Source organism: Balaenoptera ricei, chromosome 13 (assembly GCF_028023285.1).
Source record: "Balaenoptera ricei isolate mBalRic1 chromosome 13, mBalRic1.hap2, whole genome shotgun sequence".
Classification (NCBI taxonomy): domain Eukaryota; kingdom Metazoa; phylum Chordata; class Mammalia; order Artiodactyla; family Balaenopteridae; genus Balaenoptera; species Balaenoptera ricei.
In genome coordinates this window covers 1,709,628-1,729,188 of record NC_082651.1, presented here as the reverse complement: position 1 = coordinate 1,729,188, position 19,561 = coordinate 1,709,628, and the positions used below count along the sequence as shown (strand labels likewise).

The 19,561-nt window shown below is 40.1% G+C and overlaps 1 protein-coding gene and 2 long non-coding RNA genes across 3 annotated transcripts in view; 1 reads left to right on the top strand and 2 right to left on the bottom strand.

The window, feature by feature from the left end:
• Positions 1-781: 781 nt before the first annotated feature.
• LOC132376912 (uncharacterized) lies at positions 782-2,658 on the bottom strand. The gene is made up of 3 exons (XR_009506463.1): positions 2,588-2,658; positions 1,617-1,831; positions 782-963 (listed from the first exon to the last, which is right to left on the bottom strand). It is a non-coding gene; the product is annotated as an uncharacterized LOC132376912 (long non-coding RNA).
• Positions 900-19,173, top strand: SLC5A7 (solute carrier family 5 member 7). Its single transcript, XM_059942831.1, has 8 exons — positions 900-1,068; positions 5,312-5,425; positions 6,183-6,338; positions 10,137-10,285; positions 11,200-11,343; positions 14,475-14,628; positions 17,325-17,542; positions 18,544-19,173. The coding sequence occupies exons 1-8, from the start codon at positions 1,062-1,064 to the stop codon at positions 19,171-19,173; spliced, it is 1,572 nt and encodes a 523-aa protein (XP_059798814.1). The 5' UTR covers positions 900-1,061.
• Positions 5,128-19,561, bottom strand: part of LOC132376911 (uncharacterized) — a 192,191-nt gene continuing 177,757 nt past the window's right edge. The window contains exon 8 of the long non-coding RNA XR_009506462.1: positions 5,128-5,315. This is a non-coding gene — a long non-coding RNA (uncharacterized LOC132376911). The remainder of the gene's footprint in view (positions 5,316-19,561) is intronic.

The window sequence follows — 19,561 nt, the reverse complement described above, 5'->3', positions numbered from 1 at the left end:
AGGGGGGCTGGTTCTTTCGCCCAAGGTCTGTCACTCACCTGCATGCACAGATATCTGAGTTTTCCCCCAGAAACTTGTTTGTGTAAATTGGGGAGCATGAATAGACGCGGTCACGCGGGGGAAATAAGAGAGAACAAGAGAATTCCAGAAAGTAAAGGCGTTAGAACTTGGCATGTCTCTTCCAAGCGTCTTGGTTTTAGTGCCTCTGACGCTCCATTATGTTTTAGGCATTTCTGTACTTTAAATCGTTTTCTTGTATGTGCCATTAAGGGGGTGGAGGACAGATCGAAGGAACAGAAGACAGTGGATGGGGACAGTTGATCGGGAGGAGACCCTTTAAACAACGCAACTCTTCAGTGGCTGCAGTAACTTAAACCTCAGGCACTTCACTTGTTGAAATTTGGAGGCCGTGTGGTTTTGAAATGGATTTCCCTAAAGTTGTTTTTTTCCCCCAGATATTTGCATGTCACATTACTTCTGGAACAACTCCCTGAAGTTGTTTGAAAGGAGGGGTAGGATAATGAATGAATGAATATGGGTCAATTCTCAGAGTAATCTTTTATGATACACTTACACTACTGAGAAATTCTAGATTGAATAAGTACATAGTTCCAAAAAGCAAATACAGACACACTGTTTGTAAGTGATTTCTTGACTGTTACTGAGTTAAAACACAAGACAAGGTTAATTTTACATTGCAAGAATTTATTTAACACAAAATGATTATTCCTTAAACAGCATCTCCAATTTCTTCTGTTTCTTGAAAACCCAAAACAAGGTTCAGTTGTTGAATAGAAATAGAGTGATGGAAAGGACGCTTGTTGGCAACCACAGGTGAACTCGCGATTTCAATGTACTTCTTCTTTAAGTGGCGCAGGATGTCAGGAGCCAGCACTTTCCAGGTGGAAGGGCTGATAGCCATCGTGGCGTTCTACCTCCTCATATTGCTGGTTGGAATATGGGCTGCGTGGAGAACCAAGCACAGCGGCAGATCAGGGGAGCGCAGCGAGGCCATCATTGTGGGTGGCCGCGACATCGGGCTGCTGGTGGGCGGATTCACCATGACAGGTGGGTTCCGACGCGCCCACTCCTGCAGCCATCCCACCCTAGCTGCTCCAGGGACAAAGCAAATCTTGTTCTTTGTCCTTGGGGGATTCTCTGTGTTCACTACTTATATATTTAAAAAAATAATTTTTTACATTTATTTAGAACAAAATTAAAATGGTTTCAACTCAGTAGCGCTGGAACTAATGATTTTATAATCAATTACTGGACAGAATATCAGTGAAACAAACCTGGGCTATCTGGGCTGTTGAGCGGGTGGAAGCGGTAAAAACAAAGAGGTGGAGGAATGTGCAGAAGTGCCTTAGCCTTACAAGTTGTGTTTCTGTTCATTCATGTGATACAAGCAGCATCCCCTCCTGTTCACGAACACAGGCATGAAGTTGTGACTTCGAGTTGTCTTAATGAATACTAACTAGTCAATGGACACTGACTAGTGATTTTAACTAACTAGTTAAAACTGAATAAATCAACATGGGGGCAACCCAATTCCAAATTGATGGATGTCCTGTTTTGAAACCTTATTCTCCCATGTAATGAAATAATTTACTCACAGGAAGACGATCACATGTTATGAATCCACGGCTCTGAGAAAAACATTCCCAGGAACATTGATATGAAACGAAAAAAGCCAGGGTGTGTCCTCGTAGGAATCCCTCGGTTACCAGCTGCAGCTCTTGCCCATTCAAGCCTCTCTGCTAGGAGCAGGCTTTCCTCCTTTGCCCAGAGGTGGTTCTGATTAAGTGGTGGCTTGTTTTTCTTTTGTGTTCTTCTCGGTTGTTGAAAATAATATTGAAAAACAACAATTTAAAATTATATCTGTAATATCACCTGATACGTATCCACTAACAACACACATTTCATTTTAGACTCTTAGTAAGTTCTTCAATGTTAGCGACATAATCCATACTAACAGGAATTCTCAGTGGATTAATATGAGTGGAGTACTCAGTGGAAAAATATCCCATTGCAAATCATATCGAAATGATGTCAAATTTCATTCCCGAAGTGCTAGTTAAAATTGATTCACCCTGTTTATCACAAAGTTTTCCAAATCAGTCTGGGAAGACTGCATCCCTGTTTGGCCATCTGAAACCTATAATGTTGTAGAATAACTGATGCACAGTCGATTCTACCTTTCAGATATTCACATTTTGTTTGTTTAACTCTTCGCCAGCTGTACATGGTTTCATTCAATCTTCATGATATCACTATGGAAGGGCTCTGGTTACGTCAGGACCCAGACTCCCGTGGTTAGTAAGGACCAGAGCCAGGTCCACACCCAGGTCTGGCAGCCATGCCAGGGCCCCTGCAGTGACCACACCCAGCCCTCCACAGGTCTCTCCCCACTTCTTCGTGAAGGTACCCAGGGTGAAAAGAGCTCTTTTTTACCCTCTGTTTCTGATTTTTTCTACATACACACATATGCAGGAAAAAAATGTGTTTTGCAAAATAGTTGCTGTGATGCACAACATACAAAGTTAGAAAAATACAGAAACATGAAGAATAAAAATCACCCGCTTACCTACCACCTGCAGATGTTTACTGAAACGTTCATGTAGATTTTCCTGTTTTTTCTCTTAGTATCCAACTGCTGATCAATACACACATTCATACCTTCATTTTCAGTTTTCATTAGAGCACAAACATTTCTTCTTTCCTCTAAAGATCCACATATGATACCGTATCTGAACTGCATTAAAGCATTGTAATTATATTTCCTTCAGATTTCTCCTATGACAAAGAAAATAAGAAGAAAAGCAAAATAGAAGGACAGAAGTTTTTGATTTCACTCAAACTGTTGAAAAGAATAAATGAGCTGTTGTATACCAAAGTATTTTGTTCATTGTAAATTATGATAATGTTCTATTACTATAATTTAGTAGTACATTTATTATGTCCATAAAGATAATATTTCAGAATTTATCTTTTATCATTTAGAGTGATTTTTAATCTAATAGGCTATTAAAATGTATAGAAAAAATTTGAATTATGATATTTCTTATAAAGTGTCATGCTCGAGCTCAGCTTTTAAAGACTTTTTTTTATCTCTCAGAACTGAAAAGAGCCTTGTTCAATATCATAATTCAATTAAAATCTGAACCATATTATCTAAACCTTGTCAGATTCATTGATTGTATTATTCGATAAAGAATAAAGATTGAAAATAAAAATGTATATAATTTAAAAGAATTCTTGTTCTCACTCATGAATCTGACATGAAATATACAAACATGCAAAGGACCAGATGGATAAAAATGGAGGGGCTTTAGTCATAATAAGTAACCAAGTCTGCCCTTCTATATTATAATATTTGCAATCATTCAGGCGCCAGTTTTCTTTCTGGAAATGGAGAGGAGACCTACACAATGAAAAATGATCACTAATAAGTGTTGTGCTTGTAAGACCATCAGATATTTACTTAATGCAGCAAAACATTGCTGGTGTGGAGTCAAGGGTCCCAGGTGCCAGGCGGAAGGTGAGGTCTCAGGGGCTGTGCCTGTAAGAATCCGTTGCTCCAGGTCCTGGTTACTCGCCCAGTGAGAGGCGGGGTGGGGGAGTCTTTAAAATTTCAGCAGGGTTTAGGATGAGAAAAGCACATCATAGCATTTGTTATTTATCAACACCATGGAAAAGCTACCGTGAAGATGGGACGGCTGCTAAACACGCATTTGTCCACTTGAGGATTTTGTATATAAACTCTCCATTTAAATATACTTAAAATTCCTTTGCAGGAAGGTCTTTTCACGTTGACTTTTAAAAATAGGATTAACCCTTGAACGTTCTCTCTTCTTTGCTTTGGATTTGGATTAAACGCCAGATAAATTTTGGCAAGAAACACAATAGAAACACTTGTCTTTGGCAGTTTCATATACATATTATTTATTCTACTTACATTCTAACCGTGAAATTTCAGGGAATTTTTCAGAGTCAAATTTTATTCCCCATTGCATGATACAGCCCAGAATTCAGTCTCATATTTGATAAGCTTCATGCCAGCCTATGTTCCTCATAATTTTACACAAATTCTACCTAGGGATTATTTTAAATATTTTGACTATACTCTTAAAAGGATATAAACTGCAAAGATCTGAGTGTTCCATTAACTTTGGCTTTTCAGCAAGAATCAACTAGTCTAGTGTCTTCTCAGAGAAAATGATAGTTTATAGAGCATTCTTGGCCCAAACTTGTTTAATCAAAATGTCTTTTCTTTGGTTCCATAGCCCTTCTTCACCTATTATGCTACAGAAATGTTATTAAGTAACATCTGAAGAAGACATATTTCTTATTATTCTTTATGAAATATCAAGCATCTCACTGAAAGGCCCGGAGCAGAACAAAGAATTGCAAATGGGCATGCAGCCAACGTTGTAAATTCTCCTGAAGGCTGATCTAGCCCTAAGTGTAGGTCGGGTGCTTGGGAAGACAGAGAAGGAAAAGGTAATTTAAGCTCACTTTAGGGCACCTGGCACCCACCTCCCTCCATTCCCTAAACAGTGTAAGGGAGTGAGTACAACTTCCTTATAATTCAGAATAGACTTGCCAAAATCCTATGCACCCAGCATGCTTACAGAGTGACTCTATTGGTGAAAAGCACACACACAACCACAAATGCACACGCACACACACACACACCCCTCCCACTCCTTGAAGAAAACAGTCATGATCAATGAGAAAAGATCAATACAATTAAAACAAAAGGCCTTTGAAATGAAGACCCTTGACCCCATGTTATGGAGGCTGGGGGAAAAGTCGTAGTATTATTGAGAAGTAGTCATATAGTATTACATATTGTATATGATCTCAGACTTTATGATATAATAATATCATTTTAAAATGTTGATGACAATGGATTTAGAAAATACCTGGGGCAACACTGTTCAATGGCAATATGATGTAAGCCACAAATATAATCTGAAATCTTCTACATATCACTTTAAAAAAACATTAAAAAGTAGGTGAATTAATGTAAATAATAGAATTGCTTAACGCAGTACATTGAAAATGTTTTACTTTTGCCATGTAAACATTACAAAAAAAAAAAAATGAGAACGCTTACGTTTATTTTTCCATGCTACGTCTTTGAAATCCGATGTGCCTTTTGCACTCTTCCAACACTTCAGACAAGCCACGTCTCCGGTGGCTGCTTCACCAGCCACTTGATGCTCAGGGTCGCCGTGTGGGGCGGAGCAGGTCTCAGGGATGACAGGTATGACACGTCTTCCCCTCGCTTCTCATTCTGTTTCAGCCACCTGGGTCGGAGGAGGTTACATCAATGGGACAGCCGAAGCCGTGTATGTTCCAGATTACGGTCTAGCGTGGGCTCAGGCACCAATTGGATATTCCCTTAGTCTGGTTTTAGGTAAGCAAAAGTTTACACCTGAGTGACTCAGTCAGTAAAACATAAAGATCAGGAATATAAATAACAAGTGAAATAAGTCAAACGATGTGAATAACTATTGCGGGAAATGCTACCAGAAATCCCTAAGTAGCTGTTATCAGAAAGTGGTAACACTAATGTCTAGGTGATTGGATCTCTTGATTATGGAATATGTTTTTAAAAATTCCCTTGATTGTTTTGCTATGAAAACAGTGAATTTCTTAACATAATGATGTTTTTTCCTTTCCAAAATAGTGCGGAGATATCCTTAAAAATGAATCAACTTGAATTGTACCTGCATTTCATTTTGTAAATCAAACTAATAAAAGGTCAAGAATATTATATAATAGAGAGTTCCTAAATTTCTTTTGCACTTAGAATACTTTTGTTGGATCTTGTGCTTAATCAAATATCTGAATGCCCTGCTGGGTGACACAAATACATGAAGACATTTTACGGAGTGCATCACTCATCCATGTTTTTCAATCCACACGCCTCTTCCACGCCATGTATGGCCTTGGATGCAAGCAACGACAATTGTATTAAGAAATTTCCACTTTGTTGCTAAATATTTCTTGGTCCTGTACTCACTGGATTTTGCAGACAGGTTCCTCAACACATATAAGTGTTCTAAAAAATTCATTTCCCTTCAGAAATTATATACAGTAAAGGGTTGGCAAAGACTATTGTATTAGGGATTTTCCATTTTCTCATTAACGCTTGCTTTAATGTCTTTTAGGTGGTCTGTTCTTTGCCAAACCCATGCGTTCCAAGGGATACGTGACCATGTTAGACCCCTTTCAGCAGATCTATGGAAAGCGCATGGGAGGACTCCTGTTCATTCCCGCACTGATGGGGGAAATGTTCTGGGCTGCAGCCATTTTCTCTGCCTTAGGTAAGGACCAAAGAACGTCGTTCTGTGCGCATCTCTGGTTGAATGAGCATCAGGTACACGGCTTTACTTTCTTCAGCCACAGGCCAGGCCACCCCCAACCTCCAGCACCTGGATTAATGCCACCACCCCCCTGCTTTTCTCCCATAAGATCGAATCTGATCACGTCCCTTTCCTGCTTAAAACCGGACCTTTGAACCAGGCTAGGAAGGCTTCTTATGACTTGGGCTCTTCCTTCTCCCTTCCTCCAGAATGGCAGTTCTGACACTTTGCAAGCACACTGCCCTCTGCTTAGGACTCACGCCCCTCTTTCCTTTCTAGCCAACCAGGTAGTGTCTTCAGATCTGCTAGAGATGTCACTTCCTCAGGGCCGTCATCTTGAACCTGCTGGATGCCTTTCCTATGGGCTTCCTGAGGCGCCAGGAATTCTGCTTCCATTGGATTTATCACTTTGTATGATTATGTGCCTATTTATCTATTTCCCAATTTCCAGCCTCACAAAAGGAACTATCAATTTCTTGAAGGCAGGACCTGTGTCTTATTAACACTTACAGTCCTATCACAAGTAAATGAATGAATGAATCACCTATAGCTACACGTTCTTCAAAAGAGAAAAAGGAAAACAACACTCCTTCCTTTCTCAGTGTAATCCCATTGCATCCTAGACTGTTGGGTTGTAGACATATTCAGGGATTTGGAAAATGGACTTAGACTCTTTGGGGTCTAACTTACTATCAAGATCCATCAGTGCTGAGGACAGCCTGTCTTTGGTGCTTGGATTCTCAGCCCACTGATATGACCTAGAAATTGAGAGATTTCAGTGGGAGACCTTCAGGCTCAGTACCCTCCCTGCTCATCAAGGAGAAATCTACACCATCCTACTGAGTGTTGAGTTCTTTCCTGAAGACCAGCAGAGCTGGACGTTCCTTGTCCTTCCTCAGTGAGCCGTGTGCATGTGTGACACCCAGGACACGCTGTGTTACTCTCCATCTCCTCTTACAAACGGAAACAATGGGCTTATGTCTACAGTCAGGCTTTAAGTGGACAAAACAAAAGTCAGATAAGATGAATTTCCTTCTCTGTTGCATATTAGACTACAAGCTAGTCTTCTGGTCTCAGTATTATCATCAGATCTGTAATATCAGATATTAGTTTACACCACTCTTCATTCCTGTCTCTCTAGACTCTTGTATAATCCTATCTTATTTTCCTGGTCTCCAACTGTAAAATGAAGGAATGACTTGGTGTAGAAAAGAAGAGAACTTGATAGTTTTAAAAAAGCTGTAATAACTCAGTGAAAATGTTGCACTTTCCTGGCACTAAGTAATCATACTGCACAACCACCACTGCCATATCCTAATGAAATTTTATATAAAAGCACAGCTCCCTTCCCACCTTGCTCTCATTAGCTAAGAAGCAACGGTAGTTTATTTGTCACTGGTTTCAACGCCAGAAAATGTTGGCTTTGAGAACAAACTGCCTGCTGAGATATCAAAAAAGGAGTGGGCTGAATATCTAACAGAATACAAAATGTTCACTCTCACTGAACAAAGATCAATTTATATAACAGACCCCTGAAGGGAGAACAGAATGAATAATCTTTTATTTCTAAAGTATTTTGGAAATTTAATAGCTAAACTCAACTTGGCTGCAATTAGTTATTTTTGTAAATATATGTGTCTACATCTGTGGGTGCATGTCAACATATATGTAAAATATATTAATGTCTCTCTACACACACACATATCAAACAACATTTATGAAGATATTACTGCTGTTCTTGAAATATATGCTCTGGTAAAAAGAATGTGTGTGAATTTTAAATTAACACCTCTATTTTCTTCAAAAATAATAGTTGGACATAATTCAAAGTTAGTGTTTATTAGAAATAACTTGGGACAAGATCTTTTACCACCTTACAATGAATATGTATGAATGAGCAGAGCTCACCACTAAAGCTTAGGAGTATCTTAAACTATCTTCTTGGTATAAACAGACAACACCCTTACAGCTTCTTAAAGAAATGTATATTTACACTTCTAACGGCTCAATTCAGATAACTTTTATAACTTTATTTGCAGTATATTTAGTTTTACGGCTGCATGAGTAAATTAATATTTCACAACAGATCTGGAAGTATAACTTTGATTTTACTCACTACAAATGATGGGGTGATTTAGAAAATATTTAGAGAAAAAATTTATCCCAACCTTAATAGTGGTACAAAAGTAGGTGACTTCTTTAAAACCACTGAGTTACATCCAAATGGCAGCATTTACTAGGACCCTAAATCTTTAGGTTCCCCGTCTAGTGATCTTTCTTCTATAACATACAGCCTCCCTACCTTTTGGATGTGTAGGGTTAATAGAAATTTCACAAAAGGGTGGGAAATTAAACAGTATTCAAAAGAGGTTGGGTAATAATTGGACTTTTCATAATTCATGGGGTATGACTCTAAAATGTTGTTCTTAAAGTAGAGAACTAGACCAAAGATGAATGACAAAGAATTGCGACTAAAGTTTCAGCATGAAGTAAATAATCTCAGGAGAAAAAAAATAAGAACTTGTTAAATATCCATACAACAATAATTCAGTCAGTTATCCAAAGTCACTTGTAAATAATTGACCTCCTTCCCTTCTCCTAATTCCTTACTAGGCATTTCCTTTTCTCAACTGGTTTTTACGCAAGAAAGTAATTCAATTTTGATACCAAAGCCATAGCACTAAGGAAAAATTTCTTGAAAAATATTTTGCATTGTTATCTTAGATCAAAATATACTGCTCTTTAGATAATGGATTTTTCATCTCGAGTGGGTGGCCTATGCTATTAGCACGCCATTGAGAAGCGATAGTAGAATGTAAGACTGCAAGTAATGATTCAAAGAAATCACAGATTTGTTGCATGTATGTTAACGTGGCAGGAATATCATTGCTGCGTTTAACAATACGAAATATAAACTATACCACTTTTGAGAAGAACAGGGAAAGGGTGTGTAGAGCAGCAAGTGAATTCTGAACTGGTAGTCCAAGAACTGTAGTGGTCCGGCTGTCCATACCATAACATTCTATTGGAAATACAGACACCAACACAGTAAACGAAGTCAGAAAGTCAGAAAAGCATAGATCGACTTCTAAGGCAGGTTTACAATTTTGATGATGAAAATTACTGTAAAACATGATGCTAAAATCTACGGCTCTTCTGTGCACTTGTGTCCTAGGGTCAAGACTGCAATGCTCCAGCAAACAAATAAAATAAAAGTAATCTTTCACAAAGCTGAAAAAGTTGGAAGGAACAAGTTATCAATTTTATTCTTTTCTCCTACGAATTTGTTTCAAACCTTGGTACCTTATACCATGTGTCATCTAATAAAAGCTGGCTGAGGTCAGAGTTAATGCAAAAGAGCAAATGAATGCTGATTGTAAAATGTGGAGATGGGTGGTTATGCTTATCATAAAGGCTTAGTTTTCTCATGGATGTGAGTAAATATACTGCATATGTTCAACAAAGTCAGAGTTTCAGGTAGCTGGTGGCATTACTGCAAGATCTTATAGTAGTATTCAGTGTAGTATATGCCATGGATCTGTAAACAAATCGTGAATTTCAGGTGTCCCCACATAAATAAGTGAGCAAAGCACTAATTTCAGAAAGAAAGATTTTAAAACATATGTGTGTATATATATATACATATATATATATATGTATATATATGTATATAAATGCAGATATGCATGTGCATATTCAGTTTACTGAGATGGAAGAATGTGAGACTTCACCTGGGCTGTTCTCATCCAATCCTTCCAGGAGCCACTATCAGCGTGATCATTAGCACCGATGTGCGCGTGTCCGTCATCGTCTCCGCCCTTATCGCCACGCTGTACACCCTGGTGGGCGGGCTCTACTCCGTGGCCTACACAGATGTCGTTCAGCTCTTCTGCATTTTCGTGGGACTGGTAAGTGGGGCCATTCACAGACTTTCTTCCTTCCTTCCTTCCCTTCTCTCTTCCATCCTTCCTTCTTTTCTTCCTTCCTTCTTTCCTTGCTTCCTTCCTTCCTCCCTCCCTCCCTTCCTTCCCTTCTTCCTTTCCTTCTCTCTCCCTTCTTTTCTTCCTTCTTTCCTTCCTTTCTCCTTTTGTGAAAGATAATGTGGTATTTTATACTAACTCAGCAAAAATTAACAGAAATGCTATTTTCCCATCATGAGTAATACACAGTAAGTCGTATACTATTGGAAATTTTTCATCTCTCTGTGGATTAATTGAATGAAAAACCTCTAGTCACGTTGTGAGATTCTGACAGAAAAGTGCCCTCAGTTAAGTCTTAGTAAGGTCTAGGGCTTCCTCTCCTTCATGCCTCCATTTGATGGAAACACATGTGGGATCGTCCTTGAATAACTTCCCTCCGAGTTAAAATTGAAATCTTGACACTTATCTGTGTCTCTTAACCCTTCCTTCTATTAGTTTTGGTTAATCCATGAAACTGCTCATGGGACATAGAAATTATTTGCAATCAAATCTTCTCGGTCACTTTAAGGAATGGATATCTTCTTCTAATTCTAAGAAAACACAAAAAGTTTACATATAAACATATGTAAAGTTCTCAAATTCAACGTTTTCTTCCCCAAGGTCTTTGCTGGCTGCTGTGTAGTTAATGTGAAATGGCATCATTCGCACAAAAGCTGACTATGTGCTGCTCTAACTCTCCTAAGTCAGTGTTTCACGGTGTCCCACAGAGAATATGCTTCCAGGCCCTTCCCTGAACAAGAGGAACACTGAGCTGTGCCGTCTATGAGAAAAAAATAATAAACTAAATCCTGCATGTCCCAGACAGTCGCACGGCCTAACGCTCTCCCGCGCTCTGGTTGCAGTGGGTCAGCGTCCCCTTCGCGCTGTCACATTCTGCGGTTGCTGACATTGGGTTCACGGCCGTGCACACCAAGTACCAGAAGCCCTGGCTGGGGACCATTGAGCCGTTTGAAGTCTACACGTGGCTCGATAGCTTTCTGTTGTTGGTAAGTGATGCTCTTACCCGAGGAAGGCACTCTCACTTGTCCTAAAATCAGACGCACTTCCAAGATTTTAGTGTTTATATGTAACACTAAAATGCACACTCCTGTCCATTTCTGGGTTGACTGCTTCCTACTGGAAGAAGGATGGGGCCACTGACAAGTGTCAAAGCGATCACTTCCCTGGGGTTACGTGTGGTGTGTCCACACTTGTGCTGAACACCATGCCCTACTGCCGGATACCTCCTCCAATCTGAGAGCCACACCATCTAAAAATTCTATTTTGTATCTTGGATTAAGGCATTAAAATCCAACTTCTTCTGAAATAAGTAACTCATTCAGTCTCTAATTAAATTTGTGGTGTCATAAGGCCTTAAGTGCATGAGATACGTAGGGAAGGGAGGTGTCACCCAGGACAGATGCCAAGAAAGAAGGCTGGGAGATCAGGCAGCTGGGAATGTGCAGAACCTGTGGGTGAAGGTGGTGGCCTTGAGGGGTGGGCGTGGAAGAAATCAAGGCAGATCACAGACTGAGCGAGAGGGAGTACCAGAGAACCTCTCCCTCAGAGATTCTGTGATTTTGTGATTTTGCTAGAGGGGTTATGTATTTTAAAAAAACAATGTATTTGATTTCAAAGTAAGCAATAGATTAATTGTTATCAAAATTAAGGGGAAATTGTTTATGTTTGTTCCCTTTTTAGAAGATTCACAATATTTTGTGATTTCATTATGTGTCTGTGGCACTTTGTTAAATTTTAACACAAAGTAGATGTGTCTGTCCCCGCGAAGAACTTACTGGTAAGAAGACAGGAAAACATGTAAACTAATGTTTCCAGTGGTGGGGAGGAGGGCTTTTTCCCCAACGAATGTTAAGAAATGCATTGGCTGAAATTTTTCTGGCATGGTTTACAATTATGAATTGAATGGAGAAGGCGATTAAATATTATATGTATGTGTAATTTTACCTTCATGGCTGGTGTATTTATGGTTATATGGGAGAGATGATGAGACTTAGAAAAACTAGGCAATTTTTTGATTATCAGTCACACCATTGTCTGAGTGACAGATTGAAACAGAGAACCAAGACCCCAAAGTCCTTTCTCCTACACCACACTTTAGTCCTCGGATTTACTCATCTTCAAGATAAGGCATTATATCCAATGATTGCTACAATTTCTCCCATCTCAAAAAATTGTATGACTAAGTCATGTTCATCCTTCAAATTGTAAGATAAGTTGAAATGAAATAATAGATGCAGAATGACTGACTGAATAAATAAACTGTAGATGCGAGCCTTGAAACATTTCACCAATGGTCTCTGATCTTCCAGTTGCCATGGAAATGACTTGTCAAGTCCTGCTCATGGTACCCTAGAGGCATCTCCCCGTCCCACCCTAAACGTCCCCCGTCCCTATATTAGCACTAGATCAAGCTCCTGGATCACCTGGCCCTATTGTGACAGCCCCTCACTGGTCTCCCCGCTGGCAGCCCACCCACGTCCCACTCCTCCAAGCCCATTTCTACCTTCCCATCAGAGCTCCTGTTTGTCAGTGGAGGCCAGATTTTACCTGACTTACAAACCTGGATGACCTAAATGTCCATAGACACAGGTATGTAAATTATGATATATCAATTCACATAGTCATTGAAATTATTGACAAAATATTCATTGACATGGAAGATGTCAATGATATACTGATTTACAGGTTGCAAAACAAAAGGAAAAGTTTTGGAAGCATACAGATTTGAGGCATGGGATTATGAATTTTAGAATTTCTTCTTTTGCCTTTGTTTTGTTTTGTTTGTTTGTTTTGCTTTTGAGCTTGTATGGCTTTTATAAGAAGGAAATTGTTCTGCAGCCAATATGTGATTGGCACAGATGTGACAATAATAAACAAGACAGATGTCCCAGAACTCGGAGCCAGTGAGAGAGACAGACAATCAAAGAAGCAACTTCAGTACTTTGTGATGTGGGAAGTTCCCTCCTCAATTCACTCACTCACATGATAAATCACTCACATGATTTACTGAACACTGACTCTATGCCAGTGAGAGGATTCTCCAGCCTCCTCTCTCACCACCCACACACACCCTGACCTCTACCCATACCAAACACACGGTGGTCTAATGGCTGCCTCTTTGTTTTTTTCTTCTTCTTTTTCATACTGGGTTCTTTCCCAAGAACTCTCCTCCCTCTCCATCTCCACCTAGTGACACCCTCTTGATGCTTAAGGGGACTCAAATGCTGTTTCTGTAGGTTACCATGCCTCTGTCTTCCTCCCACCTTTCCCCTCCCTCTGTTACCCCCAGATGACTGATTGGTTCTCATTATTGTTCCTATACGTACCTCTTTATAGCATCAACAAATTACATGCTAGTTCAGTGTCTCCAAACTTTTTTATTGTATATCCTCCATAAGAATGTTAAGCACACCCCCAAGGTAGGGATAGGAATTATAAACTGCTTATATGTACTGTACTAGCACGTTGCGTAAATCGTTTAATAAAACAACAATATAACATTTAGGTACGAGGTAGAAATGAATATAAAGAGAAATTCTAGCATCTTCTTGATGCCCTATATTGTCTAGAGCCTCTGCACAGCCCAGTCTAGAAAACACCATAATGCACTGACTCTCCCAGCGGACAGTGACCTCAAGAGCAGAAACCACTTTTCACTCATCTTTGGGCTCTGACAACCGTTACGTTGCCTGGCACATGATTGGAATCCAGAAATATCCATTGGGTGTTTTGAATCAAATTAAACTTCATGGTTTCAGAATCTTAATTTTTTGAGATAATTTTGTGGTTGTTAGAACTTCCAGATAAGAACAAACTGAAGGTTTCTGGGTAGTTGTATATAATGCAGCTTAAAGTAGGTAAATTAAGCAAAAGAAAATATTGTGCTATATAATTATGAGAGAAAAGAACTTGAGAAATTCTGCACAACTGAACCTATGACAATGACTTAGTGACAGCAGTGGAGACAAGCGGCATGTAGGACCATTTTCTACCCTTCAGAGCCATACATGTGACTATTCTGAATGTGATTGTTAAAAAAAAAAAATCTCATTTTAAAAATACCTAATAGATGCTATTTGCCTCCAATTCATTTTGAGTCCCCGTGGTTCCCACGCAGATGCTGGGTGGAATCCCGTGGCAAGCCTACTTCCAGAGGGTCCTGTCTTCATCCTCAGCCACCTACGCTCAAGTGCTGTCCTTCCTGGCAGCTTTCGGGTGCATGGTGATGGCTCTGCCAGCCATACTCATTGGAGCCATTGGCGCATCAACAGGTAAATCTCTTACAGCTTCACTAATTGACTCACTCAGGCTTCATCCAAGTCACCAGTTACCACTCAGCTGCCCTCCCTCCCCCACTTTCCCTCTTCCCCGCACACAATTGGTTTCTCATCATGTTCATATATCTACCTTTGTAATATGTCAACAAATCGTCTTATAGTTCAGACATTGTTTGATTGCACAGCTCACCAATAAGACATTTTTGAGCACCGCCCCCCCGTAGTGTTGGTATATTTCTCAACTGTGTATTTGTGATCCTGTCAGCAGTGGTTCTCAGCCAAGGTGCACACTGTCGTCATCTGGGGAGGCGGAGGGACTCATTTCTATCCTACCCCACGGGGATTTTATTTTAATAAGCTAAGATAGAGCCAGAGACTGGTGTTTTTAAAAGTCCTCTTGGCAGGGACTTCCTGGTGGTCCAGTGGTTAAGAATCCACCTTCCAATGTAGGGGACGCGGGTTCGATCCCTGGTTGGGGAACTAAGAGTCCCACATGCCGCGGGGCAACTAAGCCCACGCACCACAACTATGGAGCCCATGTGCCACAGCTAGAGAGAAGCCCACGCACCACAACGAAAGATCCCATGTGCTGCAACTAAGACCTGACGCAGCCAAAAATAATTAATTAAATTAATAAATAATAAATAAATAAATAATAAACGTCCCCTTGGTGAGTCAAATTTGAGAACCACTGACTCAGAAGTTGACCTGCCATCACCATGACCACCTAAGGACCACTTTGAACTTGAGGCTTCTGTTTACGTTTTCAATAGTTTGTTAATTAAAGGTTTCCTTTCTTGGAGAAACCAATCAGTAAGTTTGTAGGTAAAGATAAACTAAGGCACTAAGGCGCTTAGAGAATATCTTGCTCAAAATTGGTAAAAAAAAAAAGACCTTTATGAGATAACTTATCTCCCAGTTAGCCTCTATCCAGAACATTTTCTTTCTGTTTTTGTTTTTTTGGTTTTTTTCTTTGTTTTTGTTGTTTTTTTAAACAGGTGAATCAGCTATATGTATACATATATCCCCATATCCCCTCCCTCTTGCGTCTCCCTCCACCCTCCCTATTCCACCCCTCTAGGTGGTCACAAAGCACCAAGCTGATCTCGCCATGCGATGCAGCTGCTTCCCACTAGCTATCTATCTTACATTTTATCCAGAACACTTTTTAAATCACATCCTTAATTTGATTCCACTTATTAATTACTCCTGACCCTTATGTTCCCGTGATATACAACTTTCAAGAGCATTTCATGAAAGTATATCACATTAACCGAAAATCAAAGGCACCCTCTAGGTAGAGGTAATTAAAAGAGATTAAGGAAGTTTACCTTTCGCTCTGTTGTGTTTTGTAAAGATGACCCAGGATGAAGCTCAGTGGCTACTTTGACTTTCAATTAATAGAGATGTTGATTGCACTATTTAATTTTGAAGAGAACCACACCGCGGTTCATAGTGTACATGCTCTATTCCAGTTGTTCATCAATGATGTGATGAACACTCAAAAAGGTGGCTGACAAAGGTGACTGTGTGCCTTAGAATAAAAGATGGCATTTACGTCACAATCAGAAAACAGGTCTGGCCATTTAGTGTGTGTGTGTTGTTGGAAAACAGACTAAAAAAAAAAATTATAAAGCCTATTTTTTTCTTGGATGAGATACAAATTCTTGGTTGTTATTTCTGGTACCATAACATCTCAGTTAATGCTATAAAATTGGCCACATCAAAGCACGGCTTTGAACAATTGTAATAGAAAATGGAGGAAGGAAAAATGGTAGGATCCAAGGGAAACCACTCCTATTTGGTCCTGAAATCATGACATTAAAGTTCAAGGAATAAAAAAGGAACTATATACTAAAGGACATTTAAAGCTTCTGTTGTATTCTTCAGCACATGCTAGTAAAACTAAACAGTAAAGAAGATATATATGCAAAGATAAAGTTATGTTTCAAGTCCTTTTACTACAGAGTCTAAAAACTGCCTGAAAATTTCAGCCCCATACTTGCACTTTTTATTCAATAAAAGGGGACTGTCCTTGGTCCATCATGCCTATTTCTAGTAAGTGGAATTCGATGCAAGAAAGAATTGAGAGAAGAATAATGCTGAGGAAGCTCCAATAACAAGACTATCCAGGAAGAGGATGGGTGAGAATAGCCCCACTGTCGTCTTTATCCACTTAATGTGTGTACCTGAGGAATGAAACAGTATGAGTTCTCTCACATCTCTGCATGGCTGGAGGAACGCTCTATGCTTCAGCTTAAGAACACTTATTTTCTATGAGTGTGCACAATGTAACACCATTGTAACACTGAAGATGAGAAATATATATTAAATATATATTTAATTTTATATATATATATATATATATATATATATATATATATATATATATATATATATATATATATTTCACACCACCATATTCTGTTCAGGTCTTGTGCATAAGACTAACTGTAACCCATTAGAAGCTGGAATATATGAGACAATTTCACTGGACCAGTACATGGACTTCCCACCTAATTAAACTAACATGCCCTGTTAGACTAATTAGATTTCCCACTGATTAGACTAGTTTATAGGTTCCAACTTTATTTCGAAAGCTACCTAGTAAATAGGATGACCCCAGATGGATGGATGGATGGATGGATGGATGGCTCTTTGGTTGTTGTGTTTGTTGTTTCTATCCACAGACTGGAGCCAGACTGGATACGGGCCTCTCGATCCCAAGGACAACCAACAGGCAGACATGATCTTGCCGATTGTCCTGAAGTATCTCTGCCCTGTGTACGTTTCTTACTTTGGTCTTGGAGCTGTTTCTGCTGCTGTCATGTCATCAGCAGATTCTTCCATCTTGTCAGCAAGTTCGATGTTTGCTCGCAACATCTACCAGCTTTCCTTCAGACAAAATGTAAGAACAGTTTTTTCAACATAACGTTATTGCTCTTTTTCTCCTCCTTGCACTTACTGTGTAGGTGTTTCTCTATGCTTATTAATAGTCTGCATGAAAACCTGACCCTACTTTGATTCAGCACTTTATTTATGCTGTATATGAGGTTTTTAATGCATGTTGTCATTCACGCTAATACTGAAGGGCACTAATCAATATAACTATTTACCAAGAGGTACAGTCATATTGCAATAATTTAAACGTCTTCTCTTTCTAATGAAAAAGCAATGAAACCTCAAATAACTTCGAAAAACTTTGAGTTTAACTAAATACGATAAGAAATTCAGGAACCCTGGCAGAGGCAGAAGATAATGAGTAATTATTTCATGGGTTTTGGTCTCCCACCTGTCCTGCTCTTCACTTGAACCCCAAGTCCTTCTTTGTCAGAAAACAGCCTCTCAATTTGATTTTCCTCATTGAATGCAAGGGCGCAGAGCAGCACGATCGTGCTCACTGAGGGGCCCAGAGCCCCCCTCCACCTTCTTCCTTGACTCAGGCTTGCCTTTCTCTAGGTTTTCTAGGTCATAGTTAACAAAATGGTCCCACTTGTTTTCTAAGGCGGTTACCCTCCAGGAAGAGAGGAAGACAGGCCACAACCTCTCACTGCCACATGAAAAACTATTCCTTAACGTGGAAAGTAAAGCAATCCTCCCTTGCATTATCATTCCCCTACAAGGACCCAGCGCGCATCTCACGTCTTCCTCTAACATTCAGCGAAGAGCGCGAGTGGGCTCTGCTTCCTGCATACGGGTCACTGAAGCCTCTCCCAAGGTCGCCCAGGGAGGCTGCCTAGATTGCTCCCTTCACATGCTGTGGTTTCGGCTGGTTTTACCCATAGACTGAGCTTTTTGAACCAGGGGGATTCTTTAGAGCAGCTTTAAAACACAGGAAGGCATCTCATTCTCCTCCTAGAGGAGCCAGCACGTCCTGAGAAAAACTGACTCGATGGCGATTTCTTGCAGGCTTCCGACAAGGAGCTCGTCTGGGTCATGCGCATCACCGTGTTCGTGTTCGGAGCTTCTGCAATGACCATGGCCTTGCTGACGAAGACGGTGTACGGGCTCTGGTACCTCAGCTCCGACCTCGTATACATCATCATTTTCCCGCAGCTGCTCTGCGTGCTCTTCATCAAGGGGACCAACACGTATGGGGCCGTGGCAGGTTACATTTCTGGCCTTTTCCTGAGAGTGACCGGCGGGGAGCCGTACCTGAACCTGCAGCCCTTGATCTTTTACCCTGGTTATTACATTGATAAAAGTGGCATATATAATCAGAGATTCCCATTTAAAACCCTTGCCATGGTGACCTCATTCTTATCCAACATTTGCATCTCTTACTTAGCCAAATACCTATTTGAAAGTGGAACCTTGCCACCAAAATTAGATGTATTTGATGCTGTCGTTGCAAGGCACAGTGAAGAAAACATGGATAGGACAATTCTGGTCAGAAATGAAAATATTAAGCTAGATGAACTTGCACCTGTGAAGCCTCGGCAGAGCATAACTCTCAGCTCGACTTTCACCAATCAGGAGGCCCTCCTCAACGTGGATTCCAGTCCAGAGGGGTCTGGGACTGAAGATAATTTACAATAAACACATCCTCACTGCTTTCCTAGACGGAGCGCTATAGCAGGCTAGTCCCGGAAGGGTGGTTTGCGTCATATAAAATATATTTTAAAAATAACGTTCAGGAGGACAAAAATCCATATAATAGTGCAATTGCACACATCCAAGACAAGCCAGAAGGAAGCGCCCCTGAAGCAGCATCCCTCTCTCCCTCGTGGACGCATCTCATCCTCATTTGACTTCGACTCTCAGTAGTTGTGTTAAGTATTCAAACATGAATAAAACCCCACTCAAAGAATGGAGAGCCAAAAAGAGTGTTCACCTTTATTATGGAAAAAGGAAGTAGATGTGAGAAAGCCAAGGAGACTGGGTAGCCTTGATCCCGACCTTGTTTGCGAATGCCCTGTGAGTCTAG

Coding starts and splice junctions, on each gene's coding strand:
- SLC5A7 (XM_059942831.1), top strand. Junction 5,426..6,182: donor TTCCCTTAGTCTGGTTTTAG/GTAAGCAAAAGT, acceptor AATGTCTTTTAG/GTGGTCTGTTCTTTGCCAAA. Junction 10,286..11,199: donor TCTGCATTTTCGTGGGACTG/GTAAGTGGGGCC, acceptor CTCTGGTTGCAG/TGGGTCAGCGTCCCCTTCGC.